Source organism: Mobula birostris, chromosome 25 (assembly GCF_030028105.1).
Source record: "Mobula birostris isolate sMobBir1 chromosome 25, sMobBir1.hap1, whole genome shotgun sequence".
Taxonomy (NCBI): domain Eukaryota; kingdom Metazoa; phylum Chordata; class Chondrichthyes; order Myliobatiformes; family Myliobatidae; genus Mobula; species Mobula birostris.
In genome coordinates, this window is record NC_092394.1 from 48,131,941 (window position 1) to 48,148,139 (window position 16,199).

The window sequence follows — 16,199 nt, forward strand, 5'->3', positions numbered from 1 at the left end:
TCTGTACGGTTTAATAGCTATTATCCACTACCCTGATAATGCTCTAAGTTTTATTTAAATAAGAAAATTAATTCCACTTTTAAAGAGCCTGGTTCCTGAATTGCACACAGAATTCCAACAGAGGAGTATGCTGTTTTGGAAATCTCTAATCCTGTCACAGTAGAGGCAACGAGACATGTCTGACCTGGATTCCTTGTATCTCAATTGCATGTTGAAACTCTCTTGTCTGATAATCTATGGTTTGGCACCTCCTGTGGTCCAACATGTTTTGAATCTGTAGCATAGATCTTTACTAATTAATTAATTCTATGAAAACCTAAAACTAAATAAAAACTGTAATATTCTGTAGCTAATTAAATTAGCTGCACAACCTTTGCAAAGTCTGCCACCAAAGTTTCTGACTTACAGAAGCTTTGGGTTACAGACAGCCTTCAGATGAGAAACAGGGAGCTCTATACTTAAGAACAGTTCTCCTACACAGGAGGTGATGAGCAGGGAGCAATTTTCTGTGCAACGGTTAGGTCCCAGATTAAAGAGTTTCAATCTGTAATTACTTAACACATGTTAAACAAGCTACTAAAAATACTGACTTAAAATCTAAAAATCCTATCTATCTGCCTACATTTGAAATAAGCCTTTTATATCTCCTTTCTGAAGAATGTACTCGTATCTCAGATCAAACATTTAACATGTTTGTTTTCTGCAAGGTACAAGTTTAAAAAATCAAAAATAACTCACCAAACTGTCTAATCCACCTCCCAAAAGATCCACAGCTCCCATTTGCATTGAAGACATCTGTGGTACATTGACAGGAGGACCCAGGTCAAGGTTCAGGAGATCACCCAGAAGGTCACCTTGGGATGGAATAACTTGAGGCTGCTGTTCCAAAGTCAAGTTTGCTGTAGTTGTTGGTCCAACTGGACTATCCGGCTCACTTCTGGATGGAGAAAAAAAAGTGAGATAGCTTAAAATAAAGACCACTCTCATATTGAATCCCATATCAGATGAGAAGCATGTAAAGTCTCATAGGAAATGAGTGAAAGTACAGATTAGATCAGATCTGTTACTGACTGCTGTATCCTATTGTCAGCACATAATGCTCAGAGAGAAGACTTAGACAATTTTGAAATACAATCCTTCCATAACTGCGGCTTGTCATAGCCTAATATACGTGTGATGCATTTACCTTTACGGTGATAATGATCGGGAGTTAACAATGTAATACAAGCAGCAGAGAGCGGTATATATACTTTTGAGGGAATCTAATAACAATTGAGAAAATTATATTGAATTAGCCAAGTGTTAGAAATGAAGTGAAGAAAATTCTCAAGGTCACTCATCAGCTTTCCATTCACATGTTAGAAGGCAACATGATTCTATGTCACAGCAGTAAAACCTTGAATGGTTTCAAAATCCAATTTCCCCAAAACACTGAGCAATAGTTAAAATCTTTTTATTCAGCTCCTTGTCAACCCAAACAGTTGAAGGAGACCAACAAAACAAAACCATAAGCTATTTATCTGTAGTTAACCATGAAAACATCAATAAACAAAAATTAAATGATCAGGCAACTGCTGATATTTAGTGCTGAATGTTAGTTGCAATAGTTGAATATTAGGTGGCCTCCATGAAGATACAGAATGCAGTATGCATTTAACATAGTAAAAATGTTTCAAGTTACTTCACAAACAAAATTTAATAGCAAGAAGGACTCACTAGGACAACAAGCAACGTCCCAGCTGCTTATCAAAACACAAGCAAACAATTATGTAAAGAATAGACAACAATTATCTCTATAGCAAGAGGAAAATTATTTCTATTAATTACTAAAACAAGAGGCTGTTGGCTGAACTACTTACAACCTTTGATGAACCAGTGAGGAATTCGAAGCAATACAAAATCAAATATCAAAATGTTACTGTAAACTAAAACTAACTGGAATCACCAATTATGAAATCCTGACTTGTACTTCCTTGAGAAACATCAGTAATTCTGTTATCTAATGGCAATTTCTCTATCTAACAGACATAAAGCTAACTATCTCCAGATACGTGTGCAAAGTTAGTAACTCCTGATCCTCCCAAGAAATCCTCACTGCTCTCGCTCCAAATGCAGTCTGACTCTGAATGGATCGCAGAATCCAGTGGTGCAGCAGCAATCTCCAGTAGTTCCTCAGTGATTATACGAGAAGTGTAATCAGAAATACACTTATTCTTTCTGTTGAACCTGTGCCTGTTTCAGTGATCACAATTCATGCCAATGGAAAGGGAGGATGAATAGGAGAGTTACATTTCAGATAATTGAATTAACTTTAAACTACTTAATTGTTCTTTAATATCTTATAGTATTTGAGTTCTTTTCAATAATTTTTCCAAATATAAGTTAGTTCTTGTATTATTTTATTGTCAGGAATGTACTGGGTAATTAAGCACTTCTGTAGGATTGGCAATTGCAATGTCCTCTCACTCGGATATCAGGTAGTGCCTCTCTCTATATTCAGGAAATTACCATTGTATTGTCTGCTCTAGACAAAACTGGAGATAGTGTTACAAGAAGCACAAAGAGTTTACAACTCCTGGCAAATTCTGAGACCATATCCATTACACTGAGATGAAGTTACAGATGCTATATACTATACCAACAGCACAAGCCCAAAGTTTCCAATAAACAGAAACTCATACATATTTTAAGGACGTGTGTAAACAGGGAAAGAGTGGGAACCACTGGCAACAATGCGTGGAGGGCTTGAAAACAAAGGTGAGTTCTTAAATGAATATTCCTCATCTGTATTCACTGAGTGTGACATTGTAGTTGGAGGATTGAGTGAGGGACAGAGAGACAGAAAGACAATCCTAGAACATGCTATTACTGAGAACGAGGAGATATGACTTAAGAATCAGTGGTCTTAAAAGTGAATAAATATCTAGTTCCTGATGAGATCTACCCCATACTGCCATGGGATACAAAAGAGAAGATGGCTGGGGCCCTGCCAGATATTTAAACCTTTACTAATCACAGGATTTCGGTGTGGCCAAGTGGTTAAGGCATTGGGCTAGTGACCTGAAGGTCGTGAGTTCGAGCCCCAGCCAAGTCAACGTGTTGTGTCCTTGAGCAAGGCACTTAATCACACAGTGCTCTGCGACGACACTGGTGCCAAGCTGTATGGGTCCTAACGCCCTTCCCTTGGACAACCATCGGTGTTGTGGAGAGGGGAGACTTGCAGCATGGGCAACTGCTGGTCTTCCATACAACCTTGCCCAGGCCTGCGCCCTGGAGAGTGAAGACTTTCCAGGTGCAGATCCATGGTCTCACAAGACTAACAGATGCCTTTACTTACTTTAATCAGAGGATTACTAATCACAAGGTTACTTGACAGCAAATATGCTATCTTTATTTAAGAGTTATTTATCAGGATTAAGCCTATTAATAGCAGGCATATGAATCTAATATTTGTAATAGCAAAAATAGTGTAAAATATTCTGAAGAACAAAATTAATCTGCAAGGGCAGGGATCAATCAAAGATAGTCAGCATATGTTTGTTAGGGGATCCAGTCTCACAAATTGAACTAGATTTCTTAAAGAAGTAGCACAACATATTTATAAGCACATGGTCCTCAGTAAGGCCTTTGACAAGGTACCACACGGTCAGACTGGTCCAAAAAAGGCAGAGGCTACCAATGGAACATTCTGACTGGTTACATCACTAACTAGTACAGAGGCTCCACGGCATAGAATCATGAGAAGCTTCAGAAGGTTGCACACTCAGCCAGCTCCATCACATTCATAAGCCCACCTACCATTTAGGGCATTGCCCAAAGGTACCTTAATAAGGGGACATCCATCATTAAGGATCCTCATCATCCAAGACATGCCCTCTTCTTTTTAGTACCGCAGGGGTGGTACAGGAGCCTGTACGTGCACACAGAGTGTTTTAGGACCAGCTTCTTACTCTCAGGTTTCTGAATGGTCTATGAACACTGCCTTGCTATTCTTCTTTTACACTGTTTATTTATTTCTTATAACATAGTAATTCATTATGTCTGCACAGTACTGCGGCCACAAAACAACCAACTTCATGAGTTACGTTAGTGGCAATAAACTAAATTTTGAATGTAGGACAAGATGGCAAAATGCATCCAAATTTGACGAGGGAGGAGGAGGCAAATAATGATTGTTTTCTGGAGTGATTGTAAGCTTATAATGAATAGAGTATCACAGGAATCAGTGCTGTCAGTTATTAACCCCACTGCATACCAACCTTGCTATATTTACAACCAGAATATGAAAGTAGTAGTTACAATTCAGTGATTTCTAGATGACAGGAAAATTGGTGTGCTTCACATGGCAAGGATATTGATGACATGATGACATTGACCAGTTGGTAAGATGGGCAGAGCACTGGCAGATGGAATTTAATCTGATAGATGCAAGGTGATTCACTTTGGGAGGACAAACGAAGATAGGACATGCACAATGAACGGTAAGGCCAAAAGGAGCATTGAGGAAAAGATCAACTTCAGTATACAAGTCCAAGAATCCCTGAAGGTGGCAGCACATATAGATAAAGGGGTGAAGAAGGCATTTGGGGAACTTATCTTCAATAGCCTGATACAGAAGATAAGAGAAAGGAGATTGGGAAGTTATGGCGCAACATTATAAAACTTTGGTTAGGTCACAGCTGGAATACAGCGTACAGTTCTGGTCACCAATATAAAGACATGATTGCACTGAAGGAGGTATAGAGAAGATTCACCGGGATATTGCTTGGGATGGTGTGTTTTAGGTTTGAGGAGAGCCTAGATAGACTGTGGTTGTCTCCCTTGCAGAAAACAGAACATGGGGGTAGTGGTGGTGGTTGGGGGGGGAAGAGAAGAGAAGAGTTAGTGGTATATGATATTATGAGAAGCCTAAAGATAGTAATCTTTTCCCAGCAGTGTGGTCTATAAAGTTAGAGGGCAGGGATTGAAAGTGAAGTGTGAGAAATATAGAGGATTTTTTTTCCATCCAGAGGCAGATAGAGTATCTGCCTCCGTCATCCATTCTGACCGTGTGTTCAAGGCTCTGACAGGTGAGGATTTAAATCACCTGAGCATAGAAGACTGGTAAATGGATTATTACAGAAAGGTACCTGGACATGGTAGGCTGATCAAATGTTCCTATTATAGCATTGTTCTTATTGTTACTAACCCTCCAAGTTGCAATGGCAGGTGCTTGCGATGGATTCCATGGCTGCCCTCTACGAATGCATTTGGTGGCTTATGATAAACAGATGCCAGTGATCCAATATGGCAGATGAGCTCATCCAGTAATGTTGGTTCGATCAGGTCAGTCTCCTCCGAGATCAGAGGCTTTTCAGACAGAACCACCTCTTTTGCAGCTACAGGGTCTGTGGATAGTAGACGCCAATAAATGTACCCACGGTCACGGAGATCAGGATTATCAGAATCCTAGAAACAGAAAAGGCATTTGTAAATCTCATCTTTGTTAGCAGGATTATAGTGACAGAGACATACTCTGCAAATGAATCATTATCACTTTAGAACAGCAACACAGTGATTATACACTAAAAGCACTTACAAGATTACGGTTTTATAAAATTTTGGTTCATCATTAATTGAAGGAATAAAATGCAAAGACTGAAATAGTCAGAGGGCAGCTAGTTATTTCCATATATAGCACCTCAAGCATGGCATTTTATAAAATAAAAGATATACACAACTTGCATAAATGTAATGCAGACCAAAGGGAATTAGCTGTCTCATGCAGAGTTTGAACACCATGAAATAAGAGCTGTTTACTTAAACAGCATTAGATTAAATTGGTGCCTTGGTCAGACACAGCTGCTGTATTGTGTACATGTTTGAAAAGACACTAGATGACCAATGAATTTAGAATTAAATAACAACTACTGCTATAATTAGATTAAAACTGTAAATGGCAATACGTTTGATCATTCACTGTAAACAATTATGTATTACAAAGTTCAGAATCTTGGGCTAATTGAATAACCTTCATTTAAATGGCTGCAGGGAAGACTAATAAAGGGAAGCCAACATGGCAAATTGTGTTTAACAAACCTGATTGGGTTTTTTTTAATGAACCAAGGCAGATGAGAGAAATGAAGCTGAATTTGAACATTAAAGAGCACTGACCGCATGTTATTTTTTTTTCCCATAAAATTGAAGCCAATGGAATAAGAGAGGCTCATCAGATGAAACATTCAAAGATATGGAAGAGAGCAGGAAACTAACTGCCCACACACAAAATCAAATTAGTTGGTAAATAATCTAAGTAAACTCATTCAAGGAAAAAGCTGGACTATCATTTTAGTGCCTTAATCTTAATGATGGTTGAAAGCGATAGGTGTATCCTTTGGTGAAGCTGTCATATTTAAAGTTATAAATTATTTACGTACAGCTGATAGCTGACTATATGATTATGTAAACCACAGCTGTTTTTCTAAATTGGATAATATGCTCTCAGGTTCTCCTCTGGAGAGGAATATGCTTACACTGAAGGCTTATCAGATGAGTTCACCAAGCTTACTCCTAGTACTAAGGGGATGGCATAAAACAAAGAAAAACAGAAAATATAGTTGACCAATCAGTTCTTTGAACCTACCTGAATTATCCAAATTCAGTGCCCTGCTTCTGCTTTCTTCTCACATCCCTTGATCTCATTAGCTATTAGAACTTGATCTAATTGTTTAAGCTTATTAATTGATTTGGCTTCAATTGCATTTGTGGTGAAGAACTCAATGAGTTCACCACTCAGAGAAGACATTTCTTTTTTACTCTGTCCCAAGTGGTTAATCCCAGATCTTTAGGCTGTGAGCTGTATTTCTGGGCTTCTCCACCACTCTCCTGCATTAATAACATCGAGTCTCCAAGTTTAAATGGGATGCCTTCTCATTCTTCTAAACTCTAGCAAATCTTCCAAATATTGCTTCAAATGACCAACCCATCATTCCCGGAACCAATTTGGTGCATAGCAAGAAAATCCATTTTCAGATGAGAATAAAACAAGTAATATTTAAAGTATAATCTCACCAGAACAGTAAGACACTTGTTCCTATGCTCAAATATGCTGGCAATGAAGGCTACATATTATTTATATTTCTAAGTGCCCAAAGCATTTGATTTTTACTTTTGGTAACTGATATACAAGAACACCCAATTATTGTTGCACCTTCCCAATCTATTACCATTCAAGGAATAATTTATCTTCCCATTTCTAACACCAAGTGATAACCCTCACTTACCCACAATATAACTACATCTGCCAATTTACTCAACTTGTCCTAATAACACTAGAACCTTTCTGCATTCTCCTTACACTGCGACATAGCTTTCTGTCATACACAAACTTAAGAGATATTGCACCCAATTCCTTTATCAAAATCATTAATACACATTGTGAGCAACTGTAGTCCAAAAAATTCAAAGTACATTTATTATCAAAGTACGTACGCAGTATGTAATCCTGAAATTTGTCTTCCCACAGACAGCCACGAAACAAAGAAACACCATGGAACCCATTCAAAGAAAACATCAAACAACCAAAAAAAAAGAACAAATTGCGCAAATGGCAAAAATAAGCAGAAAGCACAGAATATAAAAATCTCAAACCTCAAAGTCATTGAATCAAACATTTACTGTTGTGCTACTCCACGGGTCACTGCCCAGCACATGGCTCCAGTTTGTTACTCCAGTCTCCAGTATACCAGCAAGTGTTGGATCCATCACCCACAATTTTATTTATTTTTTTCTCACTAATCTGTTGCATGGGTGCTTTTGGATACCCTCCTGAAAGTCCAAATACACAACTACATCCACTGGTTTTCACTGGTTTACTCGACACTAGTTATATCATCAAAAAATCAAATATATTTGTCAAGCATGATACTTCTTTTGTAAGCCTATGCTGCATTGAAATGATCCTGTATAGACTTTAAATGCTCTACCATTATGTCCTTAATAAAGAACTCATGCATTTGTGCCTCATTTGTAGCCTAATATTCTGTTTTCTTTATTTCCCTTTTTGTTTTAAATATTGGGGTTACTTCGCCACTCTCTAATTTATAGAATTAATCCAGAGTCCAAAGAAAATTGGAAATTGACCACCAATGTAGCCATTATGACCTTAAATACTCTGGGATATAAACTATTGGGTCCTGGGGATTTATCTGCCTTCAATTTAATATCATTTTCCTACAAATACTGATTTTCTTCAGATCCTCTTCCTCCCACCCCAAGACCCTAGGTTGCCTAACATTTCTGAAAGCTTATTTGTCTTGCTCTTTGCGAAGTTCAGAATCAAAGGGGAGATTAATGCCAAACAAGAGAAAATCTACAGATGCTGGAAATCCAAGCCACACACACAAAATGCTGGATTAATGCAATAGTGAGGAAGGACGTTAGCTTGGATGATGTGGAATTCATATCAGCAAAACAAAGAAATATGTAGCTAAGGACAGAAACTGCTGGTAGGAGTTGTATATAGACTCCCAAACATTAGTGATAATATCGGGAAAGGAATTAAGTAGGAAACTAGTGACACATGCAATACAGTATAGCTGTAATAATGAGTGACATTAATCCACACATAGATAACAAAATCAGGAACAATATTGAGGAGGAGAAATTCCTACAGCGTATATGGCAGTGTTTTCTGAGCTTTGATAAACCAACAAGAGAGCAGGCATTCCTACGCTGGGTGTTGAGTAGTGAAAATCAATTAGTAATCTTGTGTGAGCCTTCATAACCTTTATATGGTAGAACTCTTCATTAAAATGGACAGTAAAATGGCAGATTCTGAGATTCTGATGGGAGGACCTTGAATATAAATTCGGGAAACTATGAAGGTGTAAGGGAGATGAAAATATTCTATTGACAGTGGATCGAAATGGGTAAATATTTGAAATTCACATGGATAAACTTGAACAATTACTCATTGCTGTCCAGGATAACAATTTCTTTAACCTCATCTCCTTTTACTTTCAGTCAATCCTTCCTAAATATTGAATAGCTCTGGATATTTAGATCCCATCCTTAGTTCACCTATATTCATATCTCTGTAATCCCAATTACATCAGACATCTATTCATGTGATTAATTCACCTATGTGCCAAGCATTAAGATGAGAATGCTTTAGGCTTGTCTTTTTAACATTACTAGCCTAATTAACATTATTTTCTACTGCAAACCCTTTTGTTTTTCACCCTTGATTTCTCTGGCCATTATATTTCTTTCTCTCTTTTACTCCCATTCCTGTCTTCTTATCCCCATCATTTTAGTTTGAACTCTCCCCGACAGCATTGCCAAACACTCTCCTAAAGACAATACTTGCAATCCTGCCCAAGTGCAGCCTGTACAAGTTGCACTAATCTCAACAGCTCCAGTACAAGTTCCATTTTCCCAGGAAATTGAATCTCTCACCTTTACAGCATTCTTTTAGCCTTTTTTTTTTAAACCTGAAATGTCCTTCTGTTTCTAACCTGACTTGCACGTGGCACTGCAGTAATCCAAGGTTACTAGCTTTCAATTCCTATTTTCAACTTACTTTCTAACTCAACTTGCATGATTTCATCCCAATTTTAAAATCTTTTGCTGTTCACCCTTTCCCCCATGATGCTCTGTAGCTGCTCCAAGGCATACTTGAGTTTAGAACCAGAAAAGCAATTATTTCATCCCAGGGTCCCATTTCTGACTGCAGAAATGCCTGCGTGTTCTCCTTACAACTAAATGTTCTATTCTCTGCATCAGTCCAACTCTTTTACCTCCACTCCTGTGCAGGAGAACAACCCTCGATGCCATGATCTCTGCTACTGATGCATTCCACTGCCAGGAACAAAGGAAGCATCAGCAACTTCTTACATATAACAGGAAGAATATGCTATGGGTTGGAGATCTCCTGCAATGACTTAGCATTTAAATATCAGATTTTACAAATTATATCAGAGCCCAATTTACTATCAAAATTCCTCCATGCAATCATAGGATCAGATTAAGTCTGGGGGCTCTTTTCCTGCTTGGTTAAACATATTTGAAACTTGCAACTAAATGGTTATACAGTTAAAATATACATGATCCTGAGGGAATTTAATAAGGCAGATGCTGAGCGGTTACTTCCCCACTGAAGGGAAATCTAGGAAGTATAGCTTCAGGTGCTGCATAGGAGTGGGATAGATTGGCTGGTTGAGTGGTGTCGCAACAACAACCTTGCACTCAATGTAGTAAGAACTAAGAATTGATTGTAGAACTCAGAGAGGGGAAGGCAGGAGAACACACTCCAGTTCTCATCAAGGGGTCAGCAATGGAAACTTCAAGTTCCTGGATATCAACATCTCTGACGATTCATCCTGAATTGATGCGTCAAAGAAGTTACATCGGTGGCTATATTTCATTAAATGATAGGAGATTTGTTATGTCCGCAAAGACCATAGCAAATTTCTACAGATGTACCATGGAAGGATTCTGATATGGAGGTACCACTGCACAGGATCAGAAAAAAAACTGAACCCAGCTACGTCACAGACACTAACTGCAGACCACTGACATCTTCAAAAGGTGATGCCTCAAGGAGGTGGCATCCATCATTAAGGATCCTTGCCATCCGGACATGCCCTCTTCTCATCATTACCATCAGTTAGAAGGTATCTGAAGACACACACTTAATGTTTTAGGAATAGCATCTTCCCCTCCACCATCGCATTTGTTTTTTTAAACAGTCCATGAACACAATCTCACCATTTTCTCTCTTTTTCCACTACATTTATTTTTTTACATTTCTTACACAACTTTCTATGTTCTGCACTGTACTGTTGTCATAAAACAAAAATATTCACAATATACATCAGTGGTAATAAGTCTGATTCGGATTTGGAGTAGGATTTTTTTCTTGTACAAAGATGAGACAAGGCTCTCAAGATACATTCTGCTACACAACAAATAGGATACGAACACAGTAAGAGCTTCAGGTCTAGTCTCAGTGACATCAAAAATAAAAATACGAAATAATGTAGCTGAGCTCATAGCGCAGCTAGAAATTAGCAGGTATGATGTTGTGAGCATTACAGATTTGTAGTTGAAATAACATTGCAGCAGGGAGCTTACATCCAAGGACAAACATCCTATCAAAAAGTCAGGCAGTCAGACAGAGGTAATGTTGTGGCCCAATCACAAACAAGAGAAAACCTGCAGATCTGGAAATCTAAGCAACACACACAAAATGCTGGAGGAACTCATCAGGCCAGGCAGCATCTATGAAAAAGAGTAAACGGATGGTGTGGCTCTGTGGTAAAAAAAAAATGGTATCATATCCTTAGGAAGAAGAAACATAGGATCAGAAGATGTCAAAATTCAAAGTATGTAAATGTGACCACATACTACCCTGAAATTCATCTTCTCTTGTGCATTCACAGTAAACACAAAGAAATACGTTAGAATCAATGAAAAATTTACAGCACATATCAGGCCCTTCGGCCCACAATGTTGTGCTGACCATGTAACCTACTCTAGAAACTGCCTATAATTTCCTTAGCGTATGGCCCGCTATTTTTCTAAGCTCCATGTATCTATCTAAGAGGCTCTCAAAAGACCCCATTGTATCCGCCTCCACCACCATCCTTGGCAGTGCATTCCATGCACCCAGCACTCTGTGTGTGGAAAACTTACCCCTGACACCCCCTTGGTACCTGTCTCCAAGTACCTTAAAACTATGCCCCCTAATGTTAGCCATTTCAGCCTGAGAAAAAAGCCTCTGGCTATCCACACGATCAATGCCCCTAATCATCTTAAACACTTCTATCAGGTCACCTCTCATCCTCCATCACTCCAAGGAGAAAAGGCCAAGTACACTCAACCTATTTTCATAAGGTACACCTTCCAATCCAGGCAACATCCTTGTAAATCTCCTCTGCACTCTCTCTATAGTATCCATATCCTTCCTATAGTGAGGTGACCAGAAGTGAACACAATACTCCAAGTGGGGTTTGACCAAGGTCTTGTATAGTTGTAACATTACCTCACGGCTCTTGAGCACAGTCCCATGGTTGATGAATGCCAACACACCATACACCTTCTTAACAACACTGTCAACCTTTGTGCAGTAGCTTTGAGTGTCCAGTCAACATGGATCTCAAGATCTCTCAGATCCTCCACACTGCCAAGAGTCTTACCATTTTTATCATACTCTGTCTTCAAATTGGACCTACAAAAATGAACCACTTCACCCTTATCTGGGTTGAATGCCATCTGCCACTTTTCAGTCCAGCTCTGCATCCTATCAATGTCCCGCTGTAACCTCTGACAACCACCCAGACAATCCACAACACCCCCAACCTTTGTGTCATCAGCAAACTTACTAACCCACCCTTCTACCCCTTCATCCAGGTCATTTATAAAAATCACAAAGAGAAAGGGTACCAGAACAGATCCCTGCGGAACACCACTGGTCACCGACCTCCATACAGAATACCAATCATCTACAACCACCCTTCTGTGAGCAAGCCAGTTCTGGATCCACAAAGCAAGGTCTCCTTATCAAATGCTTTACTGAAATCCATATACACTACATCCACTACTCTACCTTCATTAATGTGTTTCATTACTTCCTCAAAGAATTCAATCAGACTCGAAGGCACGACTTACCCTTGACAAAGCCATGCTGACTATCCCTAAACAGATTATGTCTCTCCAACTACGCACAAATCCTGCCTCTCAGGATCTTTTCCAACAACTTGCCCACTACTGAAGTCAAACTCACTGGTCTATAATTTCCTGGGTTATCTCTACTCCCTTTCTTGAACAAGCGAACAACATTTGCAACCCTCCAATCCTCCTCGCATCCCTATTGATGATGCAAAGATCATCACAAAAAGCTCAGCAATCTCCTTCCTTGCTTCCCACAGTAGCCTGGGTATATCTCATCTAGTCCCAGTGACTTACCTAAAAATGCTTTTCAAAAGCTCCAGCACATCCTCTTTCTTAATGTCTATATGCTCAAGCATTTCAGTCCACTGTGAGTGATTCCCACAATTGCCAAGGTCTTTCTCCCTGGTGAATACTGAAGCTAAGTATTCATTAAGTACCTCTGCTACCTCCTCCGACTCCATGCACGTTTCCACTATTGCACCTGATTGGCCCTATTCTCACATGGCTCATCCTCTTGCTCTTCACATACTTGTAGAATGCCTTGGGGTTTTCCTTAATCCTGCTCACCAAGGCCTTCTCATGGCCCCTTCTGGCTCTCCTAATTCCATTCTTAAGCTCCTTCCTAGTAACCTTGTAATTTTCCAGAGCTCTAACAGTACCTAGTTTCTTGAGTCTTCGTAAACTTTTCGTTTCTTAACTAGATTTTCTACATCCTTTGTACACCATGGTTCTTTAACTCTACTATCCTTTCCTTGCCTCAATGGAACATGTCTATGCAGAACTCCATGTAATGTTCCCTGAACATTTCCCACATTTCTACTGTGTATTTCCCTGAGAACATCTGCTCCAAAGTTCCGCCTAATAGCATCAAATTTCCCCCACCCCAATTGTTTTCCCAAATTGTCCGTCTCCAGTGCTATGGTGAAAGAGATAAGAGTTGTGGTCACTACCTCCAAAATGCTCTCCCACCGAGAGATCTGACACCTAATCAGGTTCATTTTCCAGTATCAGATCAACAACAGCCTCTCCTCTGTTGGCTTATCAAAACTCCGCCTGATCTATACCCCTTGCGCTAAGGAGACGGCAATCAGTATTAGGAAAGTTAAAATCTTCCATCACAACAACCCTATTATTGCACCATTCCAGAATCTGCCTCCCTATCTGCTCCTCGATATCCCTGTACTATTGGAGTCTATAAAAAACACCCAGTAGAGTTACTGCCCCTTTCCTGTTTCTGACTTCCATCCCACACTGATTCAGTAGACTATGACTTCTTCCTTTTCTGCAACCTTGACGCTACCCCTAATTAACAATGCCACGCCCCCTCCTCTTTTGCCTCCCTTTCTTACAACATCTGAAGCCTGGCACGCTCAGCAGCCATTCCTGCTCCTGAAACATCCAAGTCTGTGTAATGGCCACAACGTCACCGTTCCATGTACAGATCCATGCTCTAAGTTCATCCGCCTTGTTTAAGATACTCCTTGCACTAAAATAGACACATCTCAAACCAACAGGCAGAGTGCATCTTTAATCTAACATCTGCCTGTCCTTCGTTACAAGTTCCATACAAGCTGCTGCTCCAAACTTGTGCTCCAACCTTCCCATCCTCTGCTTCTTCACTTCAGTTCCCAGCCCCCTGCAAATCTAGTTTAAACCCTCCCCAACAGCATTAGCAAACGTCCCCACAAGGATATTGGTCGCCCTTGGATTCAAGCGCAACCCGTCCTTTTTGTACAGGTCACACCTGCCCCAGAAGAGGTCCCAAAGGTCCAAAATCTGAATCCCTGCCCCCCGCTTCAATCCATCAGCCACTCATTTATCCTCCACCTCATTTATTCCTATACTCACTGTAGCATGGCACACGCAGCAATCCCAGGATTGCTACCTTTGAGGTCCTGCTTCTCAGCTTCCTTCCAAAACACCTGTATTCTGCTTTCAGGACTTCCACCCTTTTTCTACCCAAGTCATTGGTACCAATATGTACCACGACCTCTGGCTGCTCACCCTCCCATTTCAGGATATTGTGGATGCACTCAGAAACATCACGAGCCCTGGCAACTGAGAGGCAAACTACCATCCTTGTTTCTTTTTTGCGTCCACAGAATTGCCTCAGGTATTGTAGATTCTGAGGCTCCTGATGGTAGCTCGAGAAATGAGCATGTATGGTGCTTTCCTGCAATAGCGCTCCTTATAAATGTGCATAATGGTAGGGAGAGCTTTATCTGTGATAGACTGTGCTGTATCCACTACTTTTTGTAGGCTTAATCGTTCAAGGGCATTGGTGTTTCCGTACCAGGCCCTAATTCAACCAGTCAGTATATTATCCACTGTGCATCTATAGAAGTTTGTCAAAGGTTTAGATTACATGCTGTATCTATGCAGACTTCCAGGAAAGTTTAAGCGGTTGATGTCATGCTGTCTTTCTAATGGCATTTATATGCCAGATCCAGGACAGATCCTCTGAAATGATAATGCTGAGGAATTTAAAGTTGGTCACCCTCTCCATCTCTGATCCCCTGATGAGGACTGGATCAAGGATATCTGGTTTCTGCCTTCTGCAGTCAGCTCTTTGGTTTTGCTGACATTGAGCAAGAGATTGGTGTTATGGCACCATTCAGTCAGATTTTCAATCTCCCTCCTATATGCTGATTTGTCACCGCCTCTGATTCGGCCTATAACAGTGGAGTCGTCAGCAATATGGCAATGGAGCTGTGTGTAGCCTCACAGTCATAAGTATAAAGCAAGCTGAGCAGGAGCTAAGTGCACAGCCTTGTGGTGCACCTGTGCTGATGGTGATTGTGAAGGAGATGTTGCTGCCAATCCAAACTGACTAGGGTCAGTAAGTGAGGAAATCAAGAATCCAGTGGGTAGAGTTTAGCAACTGCAAGAGTAAAAAGACCCAAATGGGAGTTATATGCAGGACTCCAAACAGTAGTCAGGATATGGTCTACAAATTATAACAATGGATAGATAAGACACATAAAGAAGCCAATGTTACAATAGACATGGGAGATTTCAATATGCAGGTAGATTAAGAAAATCAGGTTGATGCTGGATCCCAAGAAGAGTAATGTAGAATGCCTACACGATGGTCTGTTAGAATAGCTTGTGGTTGTGCACACAAGAGGAAAGGCAATTCTGGATTTGGTGCTGTGCAATGAACTATATTTGATTAGGGAGCTGAAGGTAAAGAGACCCTGAGGAGACAGTATCAGATTAGGGAGCTTAACGTAAAGGGACCCTGAGGAGACAGTATCATGATATGATATAATTAATCCTGCAGTTTGAGAGGGAGAAGCTAAAATCGCACGTATTGGTATCACAGTTGAATACAGGTAATTATAGAGACATGAAAGAGGAGCTGACTAAAGTTGATTGGAAGGGGATACTAGCAGGAATGACAGTAGAGCAGCATGGCTAGAGTTTCTGGGAGTATTTTCGAAGATGCAGGAATGGTTTATCATTCTAAAGGGAGGATGAGGCAACCATGGCTGACAAGGGAAGACAAAGACAGGACAAAAGCAAGAGACAGTATAAAATATAGC

At 40.0% G+C, this 16,199-nt stretch overlaps 1 protein-coding gene across 2 annotated transcripts in view; it reads right to left on the minus strand.

The window, feature by feature from the left end:
- The window catches only part of ap2b1 (adaptor related protein complex 2 subunit beta 1), a 265,422-nt gene that overhangs the window by 150,423 nt on the left and 98,800 nt on the right, over positions 1 to 16,199 (minus strand). For both annotated transcript variants that reach the window (XM_072243607.1, XM_072243606.1), the window contains exons 13-14: positions 5,189 to 5,448; positions 739 to 937 (exon numbers count right to left, since the gene is read on the minus strand). In XM_072243607.1, coding sequence (XP_072099708.1) covers positions 739 to 937; positions 5,189 to 5,448 — 459 coding nt within the window. The remainder of the gene's footprint in view (positions 1 to 738; positions 938 to 5,188; positions 5,449 to 16,199) is intronic.